Source organism: Helianthus annuus, chromosome 16 (genome assembly GCF_002127325.2).
Source record: "Helianthus annuus cultivar XRQ/B chromosome 16, HanXRQr2.0-SUNRISE, whole genome shotgun sequence".
Lineage (NCBI taxonomy): Eukaryota > Viridiplantae > Streptophyta > Magnoliopsida > Asterales > Asteraceae > Helianthus > Helianthus annuus.
In genome coordinates, this window is record NC_035448.2 from 103917784 (window position 1) to 103941061 (window position 23278).

General features: G+C 39.3%; 1 protein-coding gene across 1 annotated transcript; it reads right to left on the reverse strand.

The window, feature by feature from the left end:
• Positions 1 to 6680: 6680 nt before the first annotated feature.
• On the reverse strand, positions 6681 to 12264 carry LOC110935950 (ER membrane protein complex subunit 10). The gene is made up of 8 exons (XM_022178294.2): positions 11858 to 12264; positions 9680 to 9742; positions 9495 to 9590; positions 9328 to 9375; positions 8506 to 8577; positions 8336 to 8394; positions 7995 to 8088; positions 6681 to 7041 (listed from the first exon to the last, which is right to left on the reverse strand). The coding sequence occupies exons 1-8, from the start codon at positions 12146 to 12148 to the stop codon at positions 6886 to 6888; spliced, it is 879 nt and encodes a 292-aa protein (XP_022033986.1). The 5' UTR covers positions 12149 to 12264; the 3' UTR covers positions 6681 to 6885.
• Between the last annotated feature and the right edge of the window lie 11014 nt (positions 12265 to 23278).

The window sequence follows — 23278 nt, forward strand, 5'->3', positions numbered from 1 at the left end:
AATTCGTCGTAGAAGGTGAGTATATTGGATTCATCCTTTTGATTTACAACGTCGGACCATTGGTGACAGGTATGTACTCTCGTATAGTCAAAGCGACCGATGTTTGTGTCCATCGAGGGTTAGGCAAATACCTTTTTGGTTTGGATTTTTCTTTATAGCACACGAAATCCTCTCATTTTGAGATTTTCTTCCTTAGGGTTTTGGCCTCGTTGACTCTTTTAAGATATCGTGACTGTGTCTAGTTTGCATATATCTGGATGCAACATAAGGACAACCAAGATATCTCCGGATGACTCAACAATATAAAGACCCAAAACCTCAGATGTTGGCAATCTATCAACGCAAGATTTAAGACCATAAAATCATACGCCATGACCTGTTATCCACATGATACATAGTTCGTTATGTTTATGTCACTTAGTATCGTTTATCATTTTGAGCGTCAAGCCTATCGACAAATCACAGTAGAGCCTAGTCTTTTCAACAACAACACTTTACATGTGTCAGTCAAGCCCCTTTAACAAAAATTTTTATTTCATTTCTCATATGACTCAAAACAAAAATCTTTTTTGATTTTTCTCTTTTTCAAATGTTTTTGGATTTTTCTCTTTTTCAAATGTTTTTTTTATTTTACATGTATCCCTCCTTGGTTGTTCCTGAAAGAGTAAGGAGATTAATTAAACATTGGTACCTAGGCCATCGTGGTCCTGGGCATTCCTAAACAATCAATATATGACACTTCCTGCAAACACATGTCCTTATTTTCTTCAAAAGTTGGAGATTCAACCGAATTTGAATTTACTTTTGAAATTCAGTTTTGGTTTAACAAACGTGTTTGTTGCCTTTGGTTGAGCAACTTTAGCTGTTTCAGGTTTATTTTTTAGAAACAAGTTTTTGTTCCTGAACAGCCCTGTGTTTGTTTTTGGCCACATTCCAATCTCCATCAGATGGTTTAACCTTGTGATTCACATTCTTCATTGCCTTAGGTGAAGATATCTTCATTGGCTTAGAATAGTAATTATCCTTCAGTATAACCCTCTGATTATGCACATAATAGGGTACATAAGGACGATGAGCGCAGTTTCGAGCAATGTGGCCAGGAATGTCGCAATTAAAGCATGTTTGTTTTTCTGTGCTTGATGTCCATGCGCATTTCTTGCAAACGCAGATGAATTAGGATGCTTGTATTTGTTGTTTGCAGACGCTTTAGTATTGTGAGCACCATTCTTTGACTTCCCACCATGTTTAGAGTTTTCATTTACCTTGCAAAACTCCTTGTTAGAATAGTTAAATGCACAAATTTCAGTTTTGCCTTCACTTTCATTTACCTTGCAAAACTCTTTGTTAGAATAATTAAACGCATAAATTTCATTTTTGCCTTTACTCTCAGGCTTTAAAAAAACATTTTTTTAAATCACGAGCCTTTTGAGAACTATTACTGCTTGTTGATGATCTAGGAGAGTGTGATTGTCCCTGATGAGACTTCTCATACCCTCGTCTTTGATCTGCATGCTTCCACTCTTTTGCTTGCTATCAACCTACTCATAAACATCAGCACAAGAGTGAGTTTTGGCATTTTTAACTTTTGGTCTCACTTCTACTACCCTGTCTGTTTTCTGAACAAGTTTGGGTTGAAACTTATGGTCATAAATCTTATCATTACAAATAGAGGGTTCACATATTTCAGATGACGTATTAGAAACCTCATTCAAATAATTTATCATGTCTCAGATTTTAACAAGGCAAAAAGCTTCCCCGTCATTGGAATGGTAAAAACCTTAAAAGGTTCCATGTTTAGTCTGATGTGTTAGAAAGAATTCCAAAGTGTTGTTTCATTCCCCTTGTAATCAAAACACTTTGAAATGAACGAATGATGAAGTTTTTATCAAAATTTGTCTTTCTATCCTATAATCAGGTTGAGAACCTAGCAAAAACTCCATGACAAGGGTCATGTTAGGGGATGAGCTCCCACACCACATCGCTCAATAGGTTCAAGGGTTGAATGGACCTATATAAGGGGTGAGTTCCTAAAGCAATACAACTCCATGAGACTTAGAAAAATTTTCAAAAAATATGTCTCATAGACGGGTTTGAACAGCCTACAGCAAATGTTCCTTAAACCTTAATATTGGCTTACGAACTACAATCAGACTAAGTAAAAGTCGTGAATAGGATAGGTGTTATATCTTCTTGTTAAAAATGTCCTAAGGTTAAGTGACTGTAGCACTGAACCCTTCAAGGTATAAATAACATAAGATACACAAACCATCAACAAAGACAACAAACAAAACGAATAAAAACACAAGGGAATAAACGAAACAACATAACAATGCAAGATATCACAAGTAGAACATAATAAGTCAAACATTGCATAACTAAGTTAGAAGTAGCAAAGGCCACACGGGCCATCAAACATAGAGCATTGTTCAGAAGCCTTCAAGGCTTTAAGCAACAATGGACCTAAACGGTTCCCTTGAATAAAAAGATGTCCAGAATATACAACCACAAACATTGTTCAAATGTGCTAAGAAAGCTACGAATTAAGATACCTTCTTTACTTTGCAGCATCAGAAACAGTAGGTTTCGCTGCATCATCTTTCTTTCCTCCATCATCCTTCTTGCCTCCATCATCCTAAGCCTTCTTAGTTTTCCTCTTTTTCCTCCGCACTGCAACCGCTGCCTCTGAAGCTTCAAGGCTTGAACCCTTTGAACCATCTCCACCTTCAGAACAAGTGTCCTCGCTATCTCCAGAGCAAGGACGTTTCTTGGAGAGGAATTTGAGCACTTCATTGCAAACAGCTTCATTGAGGCCTCGAGGTTTCAAACCCTGCAAAACGGAAAGAGGTTTGCGATAGCATTCGGAGACCTCACCCACATAAGGGTAGGTCAAGCGTTCCAACTTCACAACAGTATCCTTAAACACCTCGAATGCCCCAGGCTGAAAGAGAGGAGACTTATCTTTTGGATTCCCAGCTGCACCGGCATCATATCCAACAATGTAGCCCTGATGTTTTCCATGAATGAGAAGTTTTGAGTAGACATCACCTAAGGCCCGGTTGAACTCAGATGAATGGAGAAGATAAGTAACAACTTGTTGGAAGCCATGCTAAATTAGCCACTTGTTGTCCTTGGCCAATTGAGCCAAGGAAGCCTCCAACTCTTCCTTCTCCTTTAAGGAAGCTTCAACTTGTTGTTTTAGTTCACCAACCTCAACTTCATGCCTCTGGGTAAGCTCGTGAACCTTCATCTGTTAGGCCTTCTTCTTCTCGGCAAACCCCTTTGTTTCCTTCTTCAAAACAGCCATGTTAGCCTTCACGGCCTCCCTTTTCTTTGAGAAGGCCTCACACTCCTACATTCGTTTTTGGAAACGAGCAATGCCTTCAAGAAGCAAGGCACAGAGGTTACATGAAGCCATGATCATTTTAGAGATCATCTGATCATCAACCATGGAAGAGGAGGAAACACGAACAGCTAGAAGGGCAAAATGGTTAAGAACATCTTCACAAATAGCCGGGGACTTGAAACTCTCAGAAACAGTAACCTTCTAGTCAGGCACATATATCTTCCCCGAGTCAACGTTTGAAGAACCCTCAATAGCCTTGTCCGAAGGCTTTAACCCTCCAAACTTTTTAACCAATGCCTTGGTATCCTTACCATCACCAAAGGCAACTCCCCTTTCTTCCCATCAGCATGAACCTCCGTATCCTCAACTTCCAAATCATCACCAAGATCGATTGTTTCAGAACTCGAAGGCTGTCCGGCACCCTTACGTCGAGTAGAACGACGGGTGGACTGCTTCGAAGCAGGAACTTTCACAAAACCCTTAACATTTGGAACACTAACATAATCCGACCCTTCAAACCTATGCTCGGAACCTCGAACCACAGCATCCTCACCCTCAGCAAACACAACATCTGATGTATCATCACTCTTGATAAAGTCCAAAGCAGACATGACTGCAATTAAAACAGGGAACAAAACATAAACAACAACATTATGCAAATAAGAAAAAGAAATCAAAAAAGCAAATGCATACCCTGATCATCCCTCATGAGTACAGGATCTCGCTCCGGTTTATCCCACAACTTGTTTATCCCCATTAAAACCAACAAAGGTTCAGGAAAAGGGCGAAGCCTAGAAGGGCATGTCCCGATGGACTTTAAAAACCAATTGTCCAACTCAGAATCGGAGGGTTCAATTTCATTGAGAATGGCATCAGGATGCCTCCATATCATTTTAAAAGGAACAATCGACTCCGAAACCCAAAAGAAACGACCTTTCCATGAACCAAGAGTAGTTACCATGGAAGAAATTAAGCAAGTATCAACTTGAGACGTCTCAAACGTAAACCAATCGCCATTCTTTGGCAACCGAAAGAAACGGCGAAAGGCTAGTAGAGACGGGTCATACCCTGCAGCCCTGCACAAAATTTCGAAGTGCGAAACCCTAGCATGGCCCTGAGGGTGCAATTGACCAAAAGAAACTCGGTAATACTCTAACACATTAAGAACAAAAGTAGAAAAAGGATAACGGAGGTTTGAGAATTCAAAATATCGGCAGTTTAAAGCAATGGAACGGCCGGACATTAGTCAATCGACTTGTCCAAGCCCGGAACCTCCGGGTTAAACTGTAAATCAATCCCTCACTGAACACAAAATGCCTCAACCTCTTCTTGTGTGAGGCGAGAGTAACTTGAATTCAAAGCAAGTGATAGAAGAGTGATCCGACCCTACGTATTGCATACGTAGGGGGACCCCGCGACCTGCGTTAGGCAAATCAAGACTCTTGAACTCTTTTGCCTAACCAGTCTACCCACTATTCTTGGTCTCACATTTGTTGTAGCAAGAGTGACAAGTGTCATTTATATGGATTCTTTATTAGCCTAAAACTACCTTATCATGTTAAACAAATTCGCACCAGGATGTCACATAAATTTGGACCCCTAATAATTTAGGGTACTATTTCTTAAGTTTAATAGAAAACGGGATGAGATCGTTTGTGGCACATGATCGATTGCTAATGTCACTAATGGTCATGGTTGTAAAACAAGGTCTTCAAGGCCGAGTATTCCCCGAGTAGTCGCTACAAGGTAGGCTGCCGAGGCGACTTTCTTCAACTCCGACTAGTTATTCGGAATCGATCAAATGCGGTCAACATCGGCCAAAATCGGATCTAGTAGATCAACTCGGGCCGAGTTTGACTTAAAATAAAATAAACCATAATTTTTATGCCTGTAATATTAAAGAATGAATATCAATTTCAAGTGTATTGTTATAAATATTAGTAAAGTTATGTTATTTGACATGTATTTAATTTCCAAAAACTAATTTCTTTATAATTTGGCATGTCCGAGTACTCCCCGTGTACTCTCCGCCTAGGTCGAGTACTCTCAACTCCCCGGTCCATCGGCTAGCGAGCTCCTAGCGACTTTTGCAACCATGCTAATGGTACAAAAAAATGGGACCGATTGAGCAAGCCGGAGCAAACTAAAGTTTCCATTTAGATTTCTATTGTATGACCTGTATTGGGTAGATATTTAGGAATAGAATTACATGATGTCTGTGATAGCCATCCCAAAAACATATTCGATGATGCACAAGATGATGGTGGATAGATGTCTAAAAAATTATAGAGTAAACTGCCAAAATGGTCCCTTAGGTTTGATCATTTTTGTCACTTTAGTTCAAAACTCAACCCTTTTGAATCTGTTTCAATTTTGTTGTCATTTCCATTCAAAAGCAAAATTTAGTTAGATTTTTCAGTTAACATCCAGCTTTTTTGTTTACATTTTTACTCGACATATGATGAATGAGCGTCATATAATAATTTACCTGGTACTGCTCATTCATCATATGTCGAGTAAAAATGTAAACCCTTGTGTCGTTCTAAGTGGCTCACTATTGATGGATGTTGATTTGAGCTTTCAAAGGTTTATAAACAAAATGACGCTCTTATACCATCGCTACCAATGAATGAGTTCATACACATTAAATCGGAGAAGGCGGCTAAACCCCAAGATACCGTTACATCTAAACATGGTAAAAAGATGCCCCTAGGGCATTGAGGTCAAGAGTGTACATTACTACGTATGGTCAACTGCTGAGATTATACCCGGAAAAACAAGCAGGTTGGGCGGGTAACGGGTCAGTTCTCTGTTCTACAACAAGCACTTGAAGCTAATTTCTCCAATCCATCTACGTTATTGATTAAGGAACACCATAACAAATTGTGGAAAGATAGGTGGTATGAAGAAGTTGATGAGGATGCAAGTTGTAAATGAGGTTGAGATTGATGGTTCGGTTTCTCACACAAGATATGGAATTTGCTATGAAGAGCATGATGATGATGATGACGACGACCATGGAAAGCTTACCCCCATGAAAACTGATAAAAAGCTTAAGCCCAACAATGATCACCGGATTCCAAGAGGATCATGGCAGAGTGGTTTCCAATCTGGCCCGATCGTTCTTTATTTTTAACGGCCAACGAATAAAAGCCCAGCTACTCGGGGTAACCCAATGACAAAAGGCGACCCCATACGCCCGTGATCGCAGAAAACACTTGGTAGCTCAAGCCCACCATCTCCAGCTCCTGGCCTGTTCTTTTATTTTCTTATTTCCAATCTGCCAATTTAGACCCCTTACAAACCAACACTTAACCGAAAATAACCCAAACTTAAGTAACGGGCAAAGATTGCGGATCCAACTAAGACTGATCCGCTTAAACATGAATGGAAGAAAAAGTCTCAAATATATGGAGATTAACATGTCACTATGAAGGAAATCTCAAATCTAACAATAATATTAATTGTACATGAAATTAACCTCAACGTAACTTCAATCATTTCAAGAAAATGATTTAAAAGGTGGACTCTAACCATTATTCTCACCGTCTCCTTACAGCCGCACCCTGGCCCCGCGGGGCTGCACCAACCGCCTGTTGTGTTTGACCAGTTTGACCGCTGGCCTGTTCTTCAGGCATATTCAAGCCTTGGGTGACAGCATTCATCACAATGAGTCCAAGAGGGACCAAGTACATCCACTGAAATCAGAAGAATTATGAAGATTAAGCTTATAATAAACTCGATATTAAACAAAATGTTTAAAAGTAATAGAAGTAGAGGTGTAAACGAGCTGAACTGCTCGTGAGCTACTTGAGTTCGGCTCATTAAAAGCTTGGATCCAGCCGAGCTTAAATAAGCTTGAGCACGAGCTTCATATACGGAGTTTGACTAGGCTTGCGAGCCTAATTGAGGCCATTATTTATATAAATATAATAACTCTTACTTAATAAAATGAATATATATAATTACATAACAAAAGTTATTTTACATATAACTATAATGGAAATAACTAAAAAAGTAAAATACCATTTTCGTCCCTAAGGTTTGGTCATTTTTGCGACTTCCGTTCAAAGGTTTGTGTTTCTGCATCTGGACCAAAAAGGTTTGAAATTGCCATTTTCATCTGATTTTTCTCCATTAAGTCAGAGGTATTTCTGTCTTCTTTTGTTAATTTAAAAGGCAATTCAGTCTTTTTCACTTTATCTACAAGCATTTAGCATAATGTACAAGTATTCAAAATACCCTTAACAGAGAATAAAGACGAAAGTATCCCCGACTCAACGGAGAAATATAGATGGAGTTAACGAGCCGGATGAAAATGGCAAGGTTTTAATCTTTTTGGATCCAGATGCGGAAAAACAAACCTTTGGACAAAAGTCGCAAAACTTGCCAAACCTCGGGACGAAAATGGCACTTTACTCTAACTAAAAAATATATACTATACGTGTATATTAGAAATACAACAACTAACAAATAAAAAATGGTCAAGCCTGAGCTAAGCTCGAGCTTAAAAGTTACTCATCAGTTGACCTTGAGCTTTAGACAGAGATCTTTAAATGAGCAAAGCTCGAGTTAGGCGAGCTCAGGCTAAGCTCGTCTCCGTCACACCTCTAATTACAGAATACAAAAAATTACAAACAAAATTACTCACATATTTAGCCCAAAAGGACCTCTCCACCATTGGCTTTACACCTTCATCGTCTCCAATCTCACCACCACCAATATCTTCAGAAAATATTGGAGTCCTGTATTAAGTTGCAACAACGAACTTTAAATATGACATACGGAAAATAAAAACAAATTAATATATAAAAAGGGTCTTTGGATGTGTGAATTGATGCACTAATAAATAAAAGCCCAAAAGAACTTTTTTATGAAAAAAAAAAGTTACAATTAAAATAAACTACCCCTATAATATCAATTTGGTGTAGTTGGTACGAAACTGAATTGATATCCGACCCTAAATAATTATATAATCAAAAGTAATTTCACCTTGGTGCCAGCTCGCTGTGTTTTAGAACTGTGTGGGAGTTGAAGGACCATTTTGTAGGCTGGAAGAAAAATAAGAGATTACATATTAAAGATTAAAGATGAAGTCATAAAACAAAAAAAGAATAAAAAAGTATAAAAAAAAATGAGTAAATGCATTGGTGCAAACTTACAAGTTTTAGTTGACGAGGATACTGGCAGGCCCCTGGAGCACCATAGTTGACAGCCAAAACATTAACACCCTCCTGTGATAATACATAATTAATGCAAGTTCAAAGAATATATATACTAGAGTGTAGAGGTGTCGATATGGTAGGTCGGGAAGGTCAAACTGGGTTGACCTGCAAACACTATTTTTGTCCATTTTCAATGATACAAAAAACTAATGAGTTAATTATGAATAACTTAAAATGAACTATAGTATGACAAAAAAAAAATCATCTAAATTTTTTATATAGAACAATTTAGGAGGTCCATGCCTGTTGAAAACAGGTGTGAAGTACACGAATAGTCCCTATGGTTTTCCAAAATTTTGCATTTGGTCCCCGTGGTTTGTACTTGGTAACGCATTTAGTCTTCAACTTTTGCCAAAAATACATGGATGGCCCCAGTGGTTTGCATTTTGTAATGCATTTAGTCCCTAAGTTGGACCTCCTAAAACCTTTAGATTTGTTGACTGGAGACTAAATGTGTGACAAAGTGCAAACCACAGGACCATCCGTGTACTTTTGGAAAGTTAGGGACCAAATCCAAAGTTTTGGAAAACCACAGGGACTATCCGTGTACTATCTGGCCACTTTCAACTCATTAGTCATTTCGAATGCATTTACGAATCAATCCAATTTGCATAATTAACAAGCTTGCTACCAATTGTGAAAGACTAAAGAAATGAATATTAACAAACTATATCAATGTTAACCCTGATGAATATTGGCAGATCTTTAATACATAATTTAAGAATGACTATTTTTCTAATAATTAAAATGGAAAATTACCATGTGTATAAGAATATGCTCATCCAGTCCATTGCTTGGGAGACATCTCTGAAGAAAATAGAAACACAGACAGCACAATGAGTAACACGCGTTACAAAATACATGTTTGAAATTACAATTGCATAAACCAATAGTTAGCGATACATAATGTTCACTATGAAACTTACTGCCTTCACTGAGGATATAACATAGTCCCTTCCAGGAGCATTTAACACGTCAGACGGTAACCTTATTTTGTAGTAGTCGTCGTTTTCCAGTAGTTTCTGAAGAATATATTTCAAAAGGAATTGAGTTATAAAAAATAATACACTAACAAACTACAGTGATAAAGGGTATGTTGAAGAAGAATCACCTTAAACTTCTCCTTCTCTGTTGAAGTAAGATCATTCCTTGAGAACCGAAGCTTTGTAAGAGTCTGAGTCAATGGCATGAAGATATAAGTACTCACTGACGGTGTTACAATAATACAAGACGTGTGTACATATACAAGTGCAAGAAGAGTGAGCCCCCTTGACCCACTTACTAACCGGTTTAGTGAGAGCATCACAAGGGTTTCACCCTGACCCGCAAGGGGGCGCAACCCTCTTACCCTATGCAGTTAATATCGGTGATATATCGGTCATAGGGCTGTAAACGAACCGAACGTTCAGCGAACCGTTCGTGAACCGTTCGGCGGGAAGTTCGTTTATGTTCGTTCGTTTAATAAACGAACGAACATGAACAAGAAATTTCGTTCGATTAGTTAAATGAACGAACATGAACAGAGGCCTCGTTCGTTTGATTGTGTTCGTGAACGTTCGGTAAGGTGTTCGTGAACATTCGTTGATTTGCGTTCGTTTTTGTTCGTATGTTTGTGTTTTAATTGAAGATCTTTGTACTTTCTTATATTTTATTTGTACTTTTTATATTATTAAACTTTTATTTATTTTATTTCCCTAACAATTAAACTAGGAAACCCACTTTCACCTTGTTTATGCATCATTTCCCTTTCATTTCTCATTATTTACATCCACGAATACGATCGACCTCCGTTCCACAATAAGGGATTCAAGTTCGATTGCTACTCTCTGGGCCATCTATCTTTATCCTTCGTCGAGTTCGCCAAATTTATTTGTGTTCGTGAACCGTTCGCGAACACGCTCATTTCCTTAATGAACGAACACGAACATAAAATCTCGTTCGGTAAGTGTTCATGAACAGTTCGTGAACACATTTATTTCCTTAACGAACGAACACGAACAAAGCCTTGTTCGTGTTCGTTCGGTTCGTTTACAGCCCTAATCGGTCATATCGGTCCCTTAGTAAAATATCGGTGTCAGATATCGGTCAAAATATCGGTACCAATATTATCGGCGATATTGACCGATATTTGACCGACATAACCAATATAACCAATATATCACTGACATATCGCTGAATTATTGGTGTTAAATTGCTATATATATAAAGTCTGCATTATATTAAAATTACCGATATCTCACCGAGATAACCTATATTTCAAATATCGGTCCTTGACCGATATCCGATAGCTCTTACCTCTGCATTTTGAGTTTAATGCATCGCTGTAACATTGCGCATATTGCATTACAGCATTAAAGTTCAACCATGCATCACACCCCATTAAAGACGTCATTCTTTTCAAAAAGAAAATAATATAGCAAGACTCGTATCAAATTAAAGAGCACAAAATTCAGGATTATGCCATGAACTAAAAACAAAAAACAAAAAAAATGAGACATGTTAAAAATATTTTAGATTAAAAAATGGTGGAAATTGTATTTTTTTCTCAAAATCAAATCAACAGTCAGCAAAATGAGGAAACCAAAAATTGAAACCTATGGTGTCAAAAGCCGTTCAGGAGTGCGCATAGGCTCTTAGGCGGTGAGAGGCGTAGGGAAAACACTTTGCTGCCATTCAGGCGCTCCGGCAACCTTCAAACGAGATTCTGGCCAGATTTTGGTCAGATTCTGATGAGACCATGAGATTCTAGCCAAATTTGGAAAATTGCGGACAAACTAGTCTTAAACATCCTAAACCTTAACAAGCCTAAAACATGTCTAGAACCCCAAAATGATATGTTTATGCTATGTGCCTTCCTTATAGCAGGTCATCTCTTTTTTAAAACCTTGCGCCTATGCCCAAAGCTCACCTTTTGCGTCTTTGACAACTATGAGCGTAACAGCTCTTTTAAACCTAAATCCTTTTTTGTCCTACTACGCATATTTAACTTCCTGTTAGTTACACTCCATGTCATCAAATCAATGTTTTTAGCTATCAAGAGATGAATTCTCTTCTATGCTTTCATATAAACCACTATTACAATCCTCCTCCACTGTATATGTATATAATATCCACATGCTTTCGAGTTTTATCAAACGAAAGCACCTAAACCAAATAACAAGCAAACATATTCAACTTCAAAAATTAAGGCGTACAAGTGTTATTTACTGCTTTCTACGCATAAGTTAATAAGTAAGAATACTAAAATTCAATATTCAAAAACTAATTCACACAGATTCAGCATCAATACCTGACCACCATGAGGGGAGGTTTTAAGACGAGCAGTGAAAGTGCCGGCGACGGAGAACTCGGAGGAGTCTCCGAAGGCGTGTTCGAGTGCGAATTGGACTCTAGAGTCCGATTCAGAATCTGATGACCGCTTTCTGGTAGAACGAGATGGGATCTGAGGTGACGGTGATGATGGACGGCCGCCTTCTAGACCGAATTCTTCATCGTCGGTGATGAGAAGTTCGTCGGATTGGAAGGCTAGATTCGATGAAATCGAGAGGCTGAGTAGCAGTAGGAGGATCCAGGGTTTCATCGTGGGAAACTGGAGGAGGTTTGCAGATCAAGTCGCTGTTCTGCTCTGTTCTGTTCTCCTCTTCTATGGGGGTGTTTGGGTATTAGACCGCTGGGGGTTTGGGGCGTGGGAACCAAACCAACGCCGTTTTAGCCATATCGAGCTATCTTGGGTAGCGGCGTTGTCCCTCTAGCATGGCTATGAAGCCTGACTTAGGGCGGGTTGGGGAGCTGATGTGGATGGGTGGGTTTGGCTAAGTTTATATGACAGTTAGACTAGCCGTTGACCAACGACTATTTAAAAAAAAAAATCTTTAACTTTTATTCTATATAAATCAACTAATTCTTACTAAAATTTACTATCTAAATATTCAAAAACCACCTCTCATCACCCAAAAAATTTTATGCAATGAATTCTTCAAGTTTAAGCGATTCATCAGATAGTTATGATTCGTCATCCTCATCGAACGACGGGGCAGAAATATTATTATCAACAGTGGCGACGCTCCTGAAAGCTATCGTTGAAAGACATCGAGCAAGCATTTAGTGTTTTGTAGAAAAGGTGGCGCATTTTGAGCATGCTTTGTCGATTGTATCAAAAAGATTATTAAGAAACGTGATGTACGCGTGCATCATTCTACGCAACATGATTTTAGAGGATGAAGGTCGGGCAATAGTTGAATGTTATCGCGAGGAGACCCAATCAAATAACGAAGACATTAGTGACGAACAGAGAACACAAAACCAAAATCTAATCGAGACACGACAAATAAATGCAAATCTTCTAGCTGATTTGGTACAGCATGTTTCGACACTTCCTAGATTTGACAATGTTGAAGACGAAGATGAAGATGAAGATGAAGATGATTGATTTTTTTTGTGATGTAATGTATTTTTTTGTTGTAGTTATTTAATATTAATTAAATAGGTGTTTTTAAAATTAATATATTAAATTATGCGATTAAAATAAAAAAAACAAAAAAAATAGAAAAATAGCTGCCAAATGTCAACCCACGCCAGCTAGCCCACGCCCCCTCCACACCCCTCTTTTTTGGGTGGCTTGGTGGAGCCCATCTCCGCCACATGTCAACCCAAGGCCCCCACCCAGCGGTCTTAGGGTGCACCTTATATCATGTCAACTCTTCTTTCCATTTTTTAGTCAGACAAAAGATCATGTGTAGTCATAAAGCCCCATAAAACCCTTTAGTATGCGTTGTAGGATCGTGATCTTGACCCGAACGAGTCGTTCAGAGGCGTTCTCCTAAGTTTCAGGTGCGAAATAACAAGAAACGTAGGTAGAAATAGCTTGTACTTCACTTTAATCCACTGTTTTATTGATTTATCAACGTTTACAGCCCAAACGTCACACCGGCAGCACCTCGGTATGGAAATCACAAAAGTTCTGTCTGTTTCGCTTGAAGGCCAGCTATTTATAGTGTTCAGGTTTCGCTTATGTGTACATGACACTCAAGCGAAACCTTTACTGTGACACTAAAGCGAAACCATTACAAGACCATACAAGCGAAACCTTTTCTAACACACATACATTCTCCTATTTTCTCGTATATTGAGCCCTAATCTATACAATGCAAAGTAAGACTTGATCTAAGACGAAATCAACAGATGTAGTGCACCAACATGCGTTATACGACAAGTGGCGAAAAAGTGCAAAAAGAGACTTTCAATCACAAGAAGGTGTAGTCATAACCCCATACCCTATCATTACTCAATTATTAATTTTCTATTTTTTATAGTTAATTTCTAAATTTATAAAATTAAAAACCATTACAAAAAAGTAAAAAAAAACTATTTCATTAAATTAAAAATCACTACAATAAATTAAAAAAAAAAACTCTAAAACTCAAAGATTATTTTTTTATTCGCTCCTTTTTTTGTATCGCCATTTGCAACGCTTTTCCGGTTAGATGGTCATGCGGTTTCGAGTAGAATGCAAAGTCTTTTTCTCATTGTCTATCCCGCATAATCTCGCTCACTTCCCGATTCTCTTGCATACGTTGGGCCCCTAGGTCGCGTATGTCTTGAAGGCGTTGGTTCATCTTTGAAAAGGCATTAGTCAAGTCGGATCCCACCGATAATGACTCCGGCCTCCTCGATCTTGCACTGCTTCTTCTACCGGGTGGTCGTGCTAGCTCTTCAGCCGGCTCATCTGCCCCTTCCTCCCCGGTGAATAACGGATTAACATCGTTTACGTCCGTGTTTCAGCGTCGGGCGTTGGCGTTTCAGGTTCAACCTGTAACGCCCTGCGTCCCTGAACTTTTATCTTTTGTTAATTTTAGTCCTTATACTATGTGAACCTTGACTCTTATGATACTTGAAACTTTGTGAATCTTGATACTTTGAAACTTGAATCTTGGTGATACTTGATACTTGATTCTTGATTCTTGATATTTGATACTTGATTCTTGATATTTGATACTTAATACTAGATACTGGATTCTTAAAACTAGAGACTTGATGCTTGACTCTTGATACTTGATTTTGGACTCTTGAGACTCATGAAACTTTGATACTTTGTTAAACGAGAAACTAGAGACTTGACACTTATGTAAACTTGGAAACATGGAAACTTTTGTGTTAATAATCTTGTCATGAAATAATACTACACAATAATACGCAACACAACGCTTATCCTAACTCGCAAAACGAACCAAAGACGGAAAAGTAGCTGAACGTATTGGACTGTACGAATGGACATCCGATCGGATGACCATCCGATCGGAGGGCCATTCGACCGAACGGCCATCCGACCCAGCTTCCTTGCACCGCCTTTCTCACCTCCTGCACTATAAATACGAGCTGTCATATCATTCTTCACTGATGTGACAGACACCTCCGACCAGACACACGCACTCTCCGTTCTAAGGCACTTTTCTTCCATTTTTCGGCGATTCTTGTAAGTTTTCAACTTGATTCTTGTACAACTATCATCACTATCCACTTTCTCACATGATTCTTCATTAAAATCACACTTTTTACTGTGAAATCACTAAGATTCGAGCTCTTGAGGGTGACGTCATCATGGCGGTTTGTACAATCGGCTGTGTGCTGTCATTTTCGTTAAACTTTAGCTCAGGTCTAAGAGATTTCTACGTATTTTACCATGAATCTTTACAAAATCCAGATGTTTTTGGTTGATTTCTGTTGGATCTGAGTTTGATTTTGATTGTATTTTGTGTTTGAAATTAAGATGAAAGTGAATGAGTGTACAGCGGAATTAAGATGAAAACAAACTTTGCATACAATCAAACGAGAGTAATACTTTGATCAAACATCTTTACACAATGAACCGAAAGATTGAATTTATTTCAACAACGATTACAATGATTGATGAATGAATGCAAACTCCCCCTCAGCCAGAGCTCAGTTGTTTGTTCGTGCAAAGAAGACGAATGATGCAAAAGAGCTGATAGAACAGTACAAAGTACTGAACTATATATAGGCACTTGCAAACTACTGAGCATCTTAGCTGACGTCACCATGAAAGTGACATCTAACCTCCTAACAAACTCTAACCTCTGATCTATACAGATACTGCTTGTGTTAACTACTGCTAATACATTCTATTACAAAACAGACTTTAGAACAGCTGCTGCAACCTTCTACTGCTGTGAACCCAGCAGCACTTGTCCGGATTAGCAGTGCTTGACTCAAAGCAGTAGATTGAATCAGCAGGACTTTAGTCTTCCATCAGATCTTTTACTTGAGCAGCAGTTGTAGGTCAGCACTTTGCAAGATCAGCAGATAGGAGGTCATCAGTTGCTGTAATCACTTTCAAGGGGAGAGACTTGTATGTAAACATCTGCTTATTCTGGATCCACTGCCCTGATCCAGTTTTGGCTTTAATTATCTGTTCCTTTGATAGGGTTCAATCCCAACAATCTCCCCCTGGAACAGATAATGCCAAAACTCTTCATTATTGTGGACATTTTATTGCCTCATTAACAGCTCCCTTATTTGACCTTTAAATTGTAGTTCAAAGTCAAGGGCATCTGTGTCTTCATCATCCCTGCTAAGTGGAAGATCAAGGAGATCCTGCAAATCTTCAAGACTCAGGCCAAGAGCTTGTTCCCTTGATATTTTCTCCACTTCTCCACCAGACCTGAGCAAAGTCAATACGCAGGACTGTTTGTCAGTTTCCCACTTTTGTATTTTTGAGCGTGGTGGGTTTCTTGGGAGATGCTTATTTGCAGAAGTATTTGATGAGGCTGGCCTATTCATCACTGGCTGAGCAGTGTTTGCAGTTTGACCCAAGCCAAGAGATTCTATGATCATTTTCTTTATGCCTTCTTTTACAAGGTCATCTCCTTCTATCATCTCTTGGATGGTTTCATCTCTCAACTGTTTGTGTATCCTTCTTTTATAGATGGCATTACCAGTTGGAGCAGTGGCTCTCCTGATTTGCAGCTTTGATGGTCTTTTTGAAACCGCTGCTTCAGGATAGTCAGGTTTTTGAGGAACTTTTGGATCTTTCTTTCTTAATTCCTCCAACCTTTTGTAGGTTGTCCTGACCACATCTTCTTTCCATCTTGCAATTTGTCTTTTATTACCATATTCAGCAGCAACCAGTTCTTCTCTCATTCTTTTCAGTTCTACCTGTTTGTCAGGTACATTCTTTCTAAACTTTGCCCAATCAGGAGGAGTGTGAGTGACTTTCCTTTTTATCATGTCTTGAATTCTTGCTGCTTCAATTTCAAGCTCAGGAACAGTCCACTCTTTGTACATGTGTCTCTCTCCTTTGTATCTTTTGTGAATCATAATGCTTTCAATGTAGTCTTTCTTCAAAGTTTCAGCTGCTCTTTCTGAAATTTGTTGACTGACATTCTTTGCAAAACGTTCTAGGGAACTGACTTGTGTGAGCAGATATTGGTAGTATCTAGAAATTTCTTTGTCAGATTTCCCTTGTGTGTTTCTTTTCGAGATATCCTCTGCTTGCTTGGCCTTTATCTTCAAATATTCATCAACATTTTTGGGCCAGGGATATCCTTTGATTGATGGCAAACTCCTTTTGGCAGGGTCATCCTCATAATAAAAGGATTTTATTTCTTCTCTAACAGCTTCCAGTTCAAGAGGAAATTGAACACCTGCAGGAGGTAAGGGCTTGTGCATTGGAACTGAAGAAAGAGGAACTGGTTTTGGTATTGTGACAAGAGCTAAAGATTTTGAAGAAGTTTGGGATGGTAAAGTGACATCATCTTTAAGAATTAGCCTTCTCCTCTTTATTTGAGGAGGGACTGATGATGTTTTGGATGGAATGGTGGTTGTAGTGGCAGTGGTTTGTGATAGACTAACAGTTGTTGAAACAACTGGTGTTCCAACCACTGTTGTCTTTACAGCAGATGTTATAACAGCTGCTGTCTTCTGCCTTTTGTCAGGAGGTGATTTTGTTTTTGGTGGTGATGGTGGTAAGGCAGTGGATGTAGTGTGTGTTGAAGTGGTGTGTGTTGAAATGGGAGCAGATTTGAAACCACTGTTATACCAACAGTAGTGGATACAGCAGGAGTTACAACAGCTGTTTTAGGTGGTGGTTTTGGAGCAGACTTTGAACGTCTGGTTGGAATGGATTTGGGTAGCCTGATTCTTCTTGTAGGCTTCTTCTTTTCATCAATAAGATTTTCATCATCTCTTGACCCTGAAGTACCCTGATCCGGATAATCAACCCTGGCTTTCTTTTTGGCCTCTCTATCCCTTTTTACACATGCAACTGCTTCTGCAAGTGCATTTGTGGTCACATCAATTTTCTTGCTTCCATCTGGCAAAGGGATCTTTTTGGTCATGTTTAAATTTTCTGGTGCAAGGTAAAGACCATCCTCTATTCCCTTCCTTCTCCACTCCTGAATTTTCTCCCCCTTTTTGGCATTATCTTCGGGAAGTTGATCAATGAAAAGAACTGGTGGAGGAGAAGTGCCAGTGGTGTGCAGGATCTGAGATTTGAGAGCCTTTAGATCTGCCTGGGTGTTTTTGAACCTTGACTCCATTGCATTTCGCAGCTGTTGAACATGTTTTTCATGTTGCTGATCTGCTATTTTTGCTTGTTGATGGAGAAAAGGTTGAAATAGATTCCAGAGCTCTTTGGTAGCAGATGCCTGTTGTGGAGCAGGTGCTGGAGATGGAACAGCAGTGGATTGTACCTTTTGTACTTGTAGCAACTGTTGTAGCATATCTTTGAGTTCTGCAACGGAGTTATCAAGTTTTTCAACACGAGCCGTCAATTTCTGGTACTTTAAACCATCACCCAATTTAATGGGATCATCTGATTTCCCACTAACAGTGGTTTTATCAGTGGTAGAGGTAGGGAGTTTACTCCAAACATCAACCACTGATGCCCCTTTTTTCTCGGTACTGGGGTCTTCTCCCTTCAACACTTGACAACCTTTTGATGTTGCCAGTAGGATAAATAAGTCCACTGGTGGTTGACAGAGGTGCTATAAAAGGAATTGCCTCCAAGGAAGTCTTATTGATGTAACCACTGTCCAGCTGTAAACCAGTGGGTTCAACAGTTGTAGTGGCTGCTTCACTTGGATTACCACAAACAGTTACTTGTAACTCAATGGGTGTAACCTCCTCAGGTTGTGTTGGTGGGTTAGCAAAGAATGATACATCAGGCTCAGTCAATTGTTGAGGCATATTCTCATTAACAGGTGATTGAGAAGGACTGGGTAATGCCTGGTTCAAATCGATTGCATCTAACAGTAGTTGTGTTTTTGGTGGAATTGTGGATGTGATGGTGGGTGTAGAAAAAGGATTTGCCCCGGGCATTGAGCCGTGGATGATGGAAACGAGTGTATCCAGAGCATCATAATGTGGTGGCCCTTTGTGTACAACCTGTTCTTTTTGTGAAGAAGCAGGAGGAGTTATGGTTATGGGTTGAGATATTTGTACCAACTGCTGTGAGGAAGGAGCAGCAGTGGTTTCTTGTGACATTTGCGTTGTCACAGGCATTAACTCTGGTATCTCATCCTCCAGAGTTGCCGTTTTGATTGGTTTGGGGGGTTTTGGATTTTTCTTTTTGTATAGCCTTTTGGGATTGGTAGGTGTGGGTTTCAAAACAGTTGGTCTGCTGCTTTGATCACCTAGAGCAGTAGGCTCAGCAGCAGATACCTGAGGAGCAGTGGTAGCTGCTAAATTCTGCTCAGGCACCCCTGCTTGTGTTTTGCAAGGTGCTAACATTCGTGAAAAAGTTTCAGATGTTAGGCAGTTTATTACAGTTATCTCACCTTGGTTTATTAAAGCTAAATCATCCTTACTGAATTTCTTTTCAAAATAGTAACTTAAAAACTTTGGAAACAGTAAGAATGATTTGGTTTCAACATTATTAACCAAATCTTTAAAGATTTCCCGAGAATAGTTAAAATTTTCTTCTTGAAGAATTGCATATCCCAGATTTTGAATCTTTATAGGGATCTCATTAAAAGAAGTGGTTTTGTTTGAAACACATAGTAGGAGGGTATGAAATAGGAATCTGGTTGCAGGAGGAAAATAACCTTTTTCTAAGGTAAGTTTCTTCATCATTGTGGCTTCATACCCTCTTTCAATGAAATCAATGTGCAACTCATTTTTAGTGAAGGAAGTTTTACCTGCCTGATCATCGAGTTGGAAGACTTCGGAGATGGATTGTGGTGTGATTTGGACAGCTTTACCCTTTATAGAAGAGTGAATGGTGGTTGCAATGTCTCCTTGTTTTTCAAGGGTTGCATTCTTCCAAAACTCCCTTTGGGTCGCCAAATAGATTGGTGCATCGGCGGTGAACAAAGTTTTGTACTTTGATTTTGCCATGATGGTAATAATGGAATCGAAAACATTGGTGGTTCCTGGTTTTGTGAGAAGACCCAGGAGATTGTGAGATTTGAATGGAATTTCAGTGGAGGTTGCCTTTTTAGAGGTTGTTTTTATGATGATTTTGATGTGGGTTTTGCAGATGGCTTCGATTTTGTCATTTTTTAAACGAATGATCGAAGGAAATTGTGAGAGATGAGAAGAAGAACTGCTTTGAGAAGAGAATTTTTAAGAATTCAATTCGACAGTAAAACCCTGTTTTGATGGTGAGTGGGGGATTTTATGGGGAAGAGAGTGAATGCTGACATGGCAGCCGTTACAAAAGGTCTGACTGCTATGTACTGCCCACGTGACAACCCCTGGTGAAAATGAAGGACAGTACTTTGATGAAAGCAACTGATGAAGGCAGTGGTAAGGAAGCAGTGGATGATTTTCACTATCAGTGGATAGTATTTCAGTGGATAAGACACTGCTTTTGAACAACAGAGGTTATCAAGAAATGAGAGAACAGAGGTTGCCTTTCAGCAGTGGGTAGGCTTTTTGAAGTAGAGCAGACTTTTGAACAATCAGTGGTTATGGTAGACTTCTAAGGATTTTAATGAAATTTTCATTTTTAGCTATTTTTAAGGATGGATTTTTGATTTTCTGAAAACATTTTGTTGCTTTTATTCATAGAAAAACAAGATGTTGCTTGTTATTCCATGTTTAGCATCCCAATCCTAGAGACCAAGCTTTCAAAAGTGGTTGTATCAAGTGCTTTTGTGAGCACATCTGCCAGCTGGTCTTTAGTTGGGACATGATGCAGAGAAATCAAACCTTTTTCATAGCAATCCCTCACAAAGTGATGTCTGATGTCGATGTGCTTTGTGGTAGAGTGGGAAACTGGATTTTTTATGATATTTTCTGCTGCCTGGCTGTCCAACATGAGTGGTGTCTTTAAGGCAGTGATACCAAAATCCAGTAACTGATTTTGAAGCCACATGAGTTGGGCTGTACAGCTTGCAGTAGCAATGTATTCAGCCTCAGCAGTGGATGTTGAAACTGCTGCTTGCTTTTTGCTTTGCCAAGAAACTAAGCAATCACCTAGAAACTGGCACCCTCCTGAAGTGGACTTCCTTGTGGTGTGACATCCAGCAAAGTCACTGTCTGAAAAACCTGAAAGCTTGATATTCCCATTAGCTGGATACCAGATACCAAGTGTGGGAGCACCTTTTATGTATCTGAGGATCCTTTTTACAGCAATGAGATTTGATTTTCTGGGAGCTGATTGACTTCTTGCACAGACACATGTTGCAAACATGATGTCTGGTCTAGATGCAGTTAGGTACAATAACGACCCAATCATGCTTCTATAAAGTGTTTGGTCAATCAGCTCATCCTTTTCATCAGACGTGACCAGCTTATTTGTTGCCATGGGTGTGCTGCATGGTTTACAATCATTCATATCAAATTTGGTTAAAAGTTCTTTAGCATATTTGCTTTGATGAATGAAAGTTCCATTTTGCAATTGTTGTACTTGGAGACCAAGAAAGCATTGCAGCTCACCCATTGCACTCATTTCAAACTCAGCTGTCATGAGCTCTCTAAACTCTTCACACATTTTGGTACATGTGCTTCCAAAAATAATGTCATCCACATAACTTTGGACCATCATTAAATCTTTCCCTCTCCATTTAAGAAACAGTGTTTTATCAATGGTACCTCTTTTGAAACCATTTGAGAGTAGAAAGTTGGAAAGAGTTTCATACCAGGCCCTTGGTGCTTGTTTCAGGCCATACAAGGCTTTGTTTAGCCTGTAGACATGATCAGGATAAAATGGATCCTCAAAACCTGGAGGTTGACATACATATAACTCTTCATGCAATGTACCATAGAGGAAAGCATTTTTGATATCCATCTGAAACACCTTCATGTTGTGGTTGACAGCAAAGGCCAGGAACAGTCTAATAGCTTCCAATCTTGCAACAGGGGCGAATGTTTCATCATAATCAATCCCCTCTTCCTGTCTGTAACCTTGAACCACAAGCCTGGCTTTGTTCTTGACAACAATGCCCCTTTCATCTGTTTTGTTCTTGAAGACCCACTTTGTGCCAATGGGACTAACCTCTTCTGGCAGTGGTACAAGCTCCCATACTTGTTGTCTTTTAAACTGTTGGAGCTCCTCTTGCATGGCTTCTACCCAGCTGTTGTCTTTTAGTGCCTCTTGGTACTTGACTGGCTGATGGAGTGATAGAAAACCAGCAAAAAGACAAATATTTTGGGTTTGGCTTCTTGTGAGCACCTCTTCATTGATGTTGCCAATGATTTGATCAGGTGGATGAGATCTCAAGAAGATTAAATCTCCTTGGTATGGGATGATGGCATTTGTTGGTGAAGGCTGCAAATGTGTATCATCTGAGCTAACCACTGCTGGTGACTTTGATGACCCAGCAATGGCTTCAAAAGGTGGTGGAATAGGAGGTAATGAAGTGGACCACTGCTGACTTTTATCCACTGATTGAGGACTTCTGTCAGCAGTGTTTGAGGATGTGGAAGCAGTGGTAGATGGGCTACTTTGGTCAACAACTGTTGAGGTAGCAGTGGTTGAGCTTTGACAGATGTTTTGAACAACTGATGCTTTTCCCTTTGTGGCGGACCTTTGAGGGATGATGATTTCATACCCATAGTCTGTTGTTGTATCCTCTGTTGGACCTGCACTGTTAGTTTTGACAGTAGTATTTTCAAAAGTAAACTTTTCAAGATCAAACAGATCAGCAGGATTTGCTGGGATTTTCATTGAAGAAAGTTCATTAAACTTTACATTCAAAGTCTCTTCCACTGCCTTGGTCCGTGTATTGAACACTTTGTAGGCCTTGGCAGTGGCTGAGTATCCCAGATGATAACCACAATCAATTTTGGCTGCACATTTTGAAATGGAATCTTTTAAGTTCAAAATAAAGCATGGGCAGCCAAACACCTTGAAGTATGAGATCAGTGGTTTGATTTTATATAGAATTTCATAAGCAGTCTTTTTGTGCCTGGGGTTTATTAAAACTCTGTTCTGGACATAGCAAGCAGTGTTTACTGCCTCTGCCCAGAAAGTTAATGGCAAACCTAAATCTGCAAGCATAGTTCTGGCAGCCTCAATCAGAGTTCTGTTTTTTCTTTCAGCAACCCCATTTTGCTCTGGTGTTCTAGGGATGTTGTACTGCCTTACAATCCCTTTCTTCACACAGAAGGCATCCAACTCCTTATTTTTAAATTCTGTGCCATTGTCACTCCTGAAGCTTTTCACTGGAAGGTCAAATTGCTTTTCAACCTGTGTCACAAAGTCTTGCAAAATGCCTGCAGTCTCATCTTTAGAGTGTAAAAAGAAAGT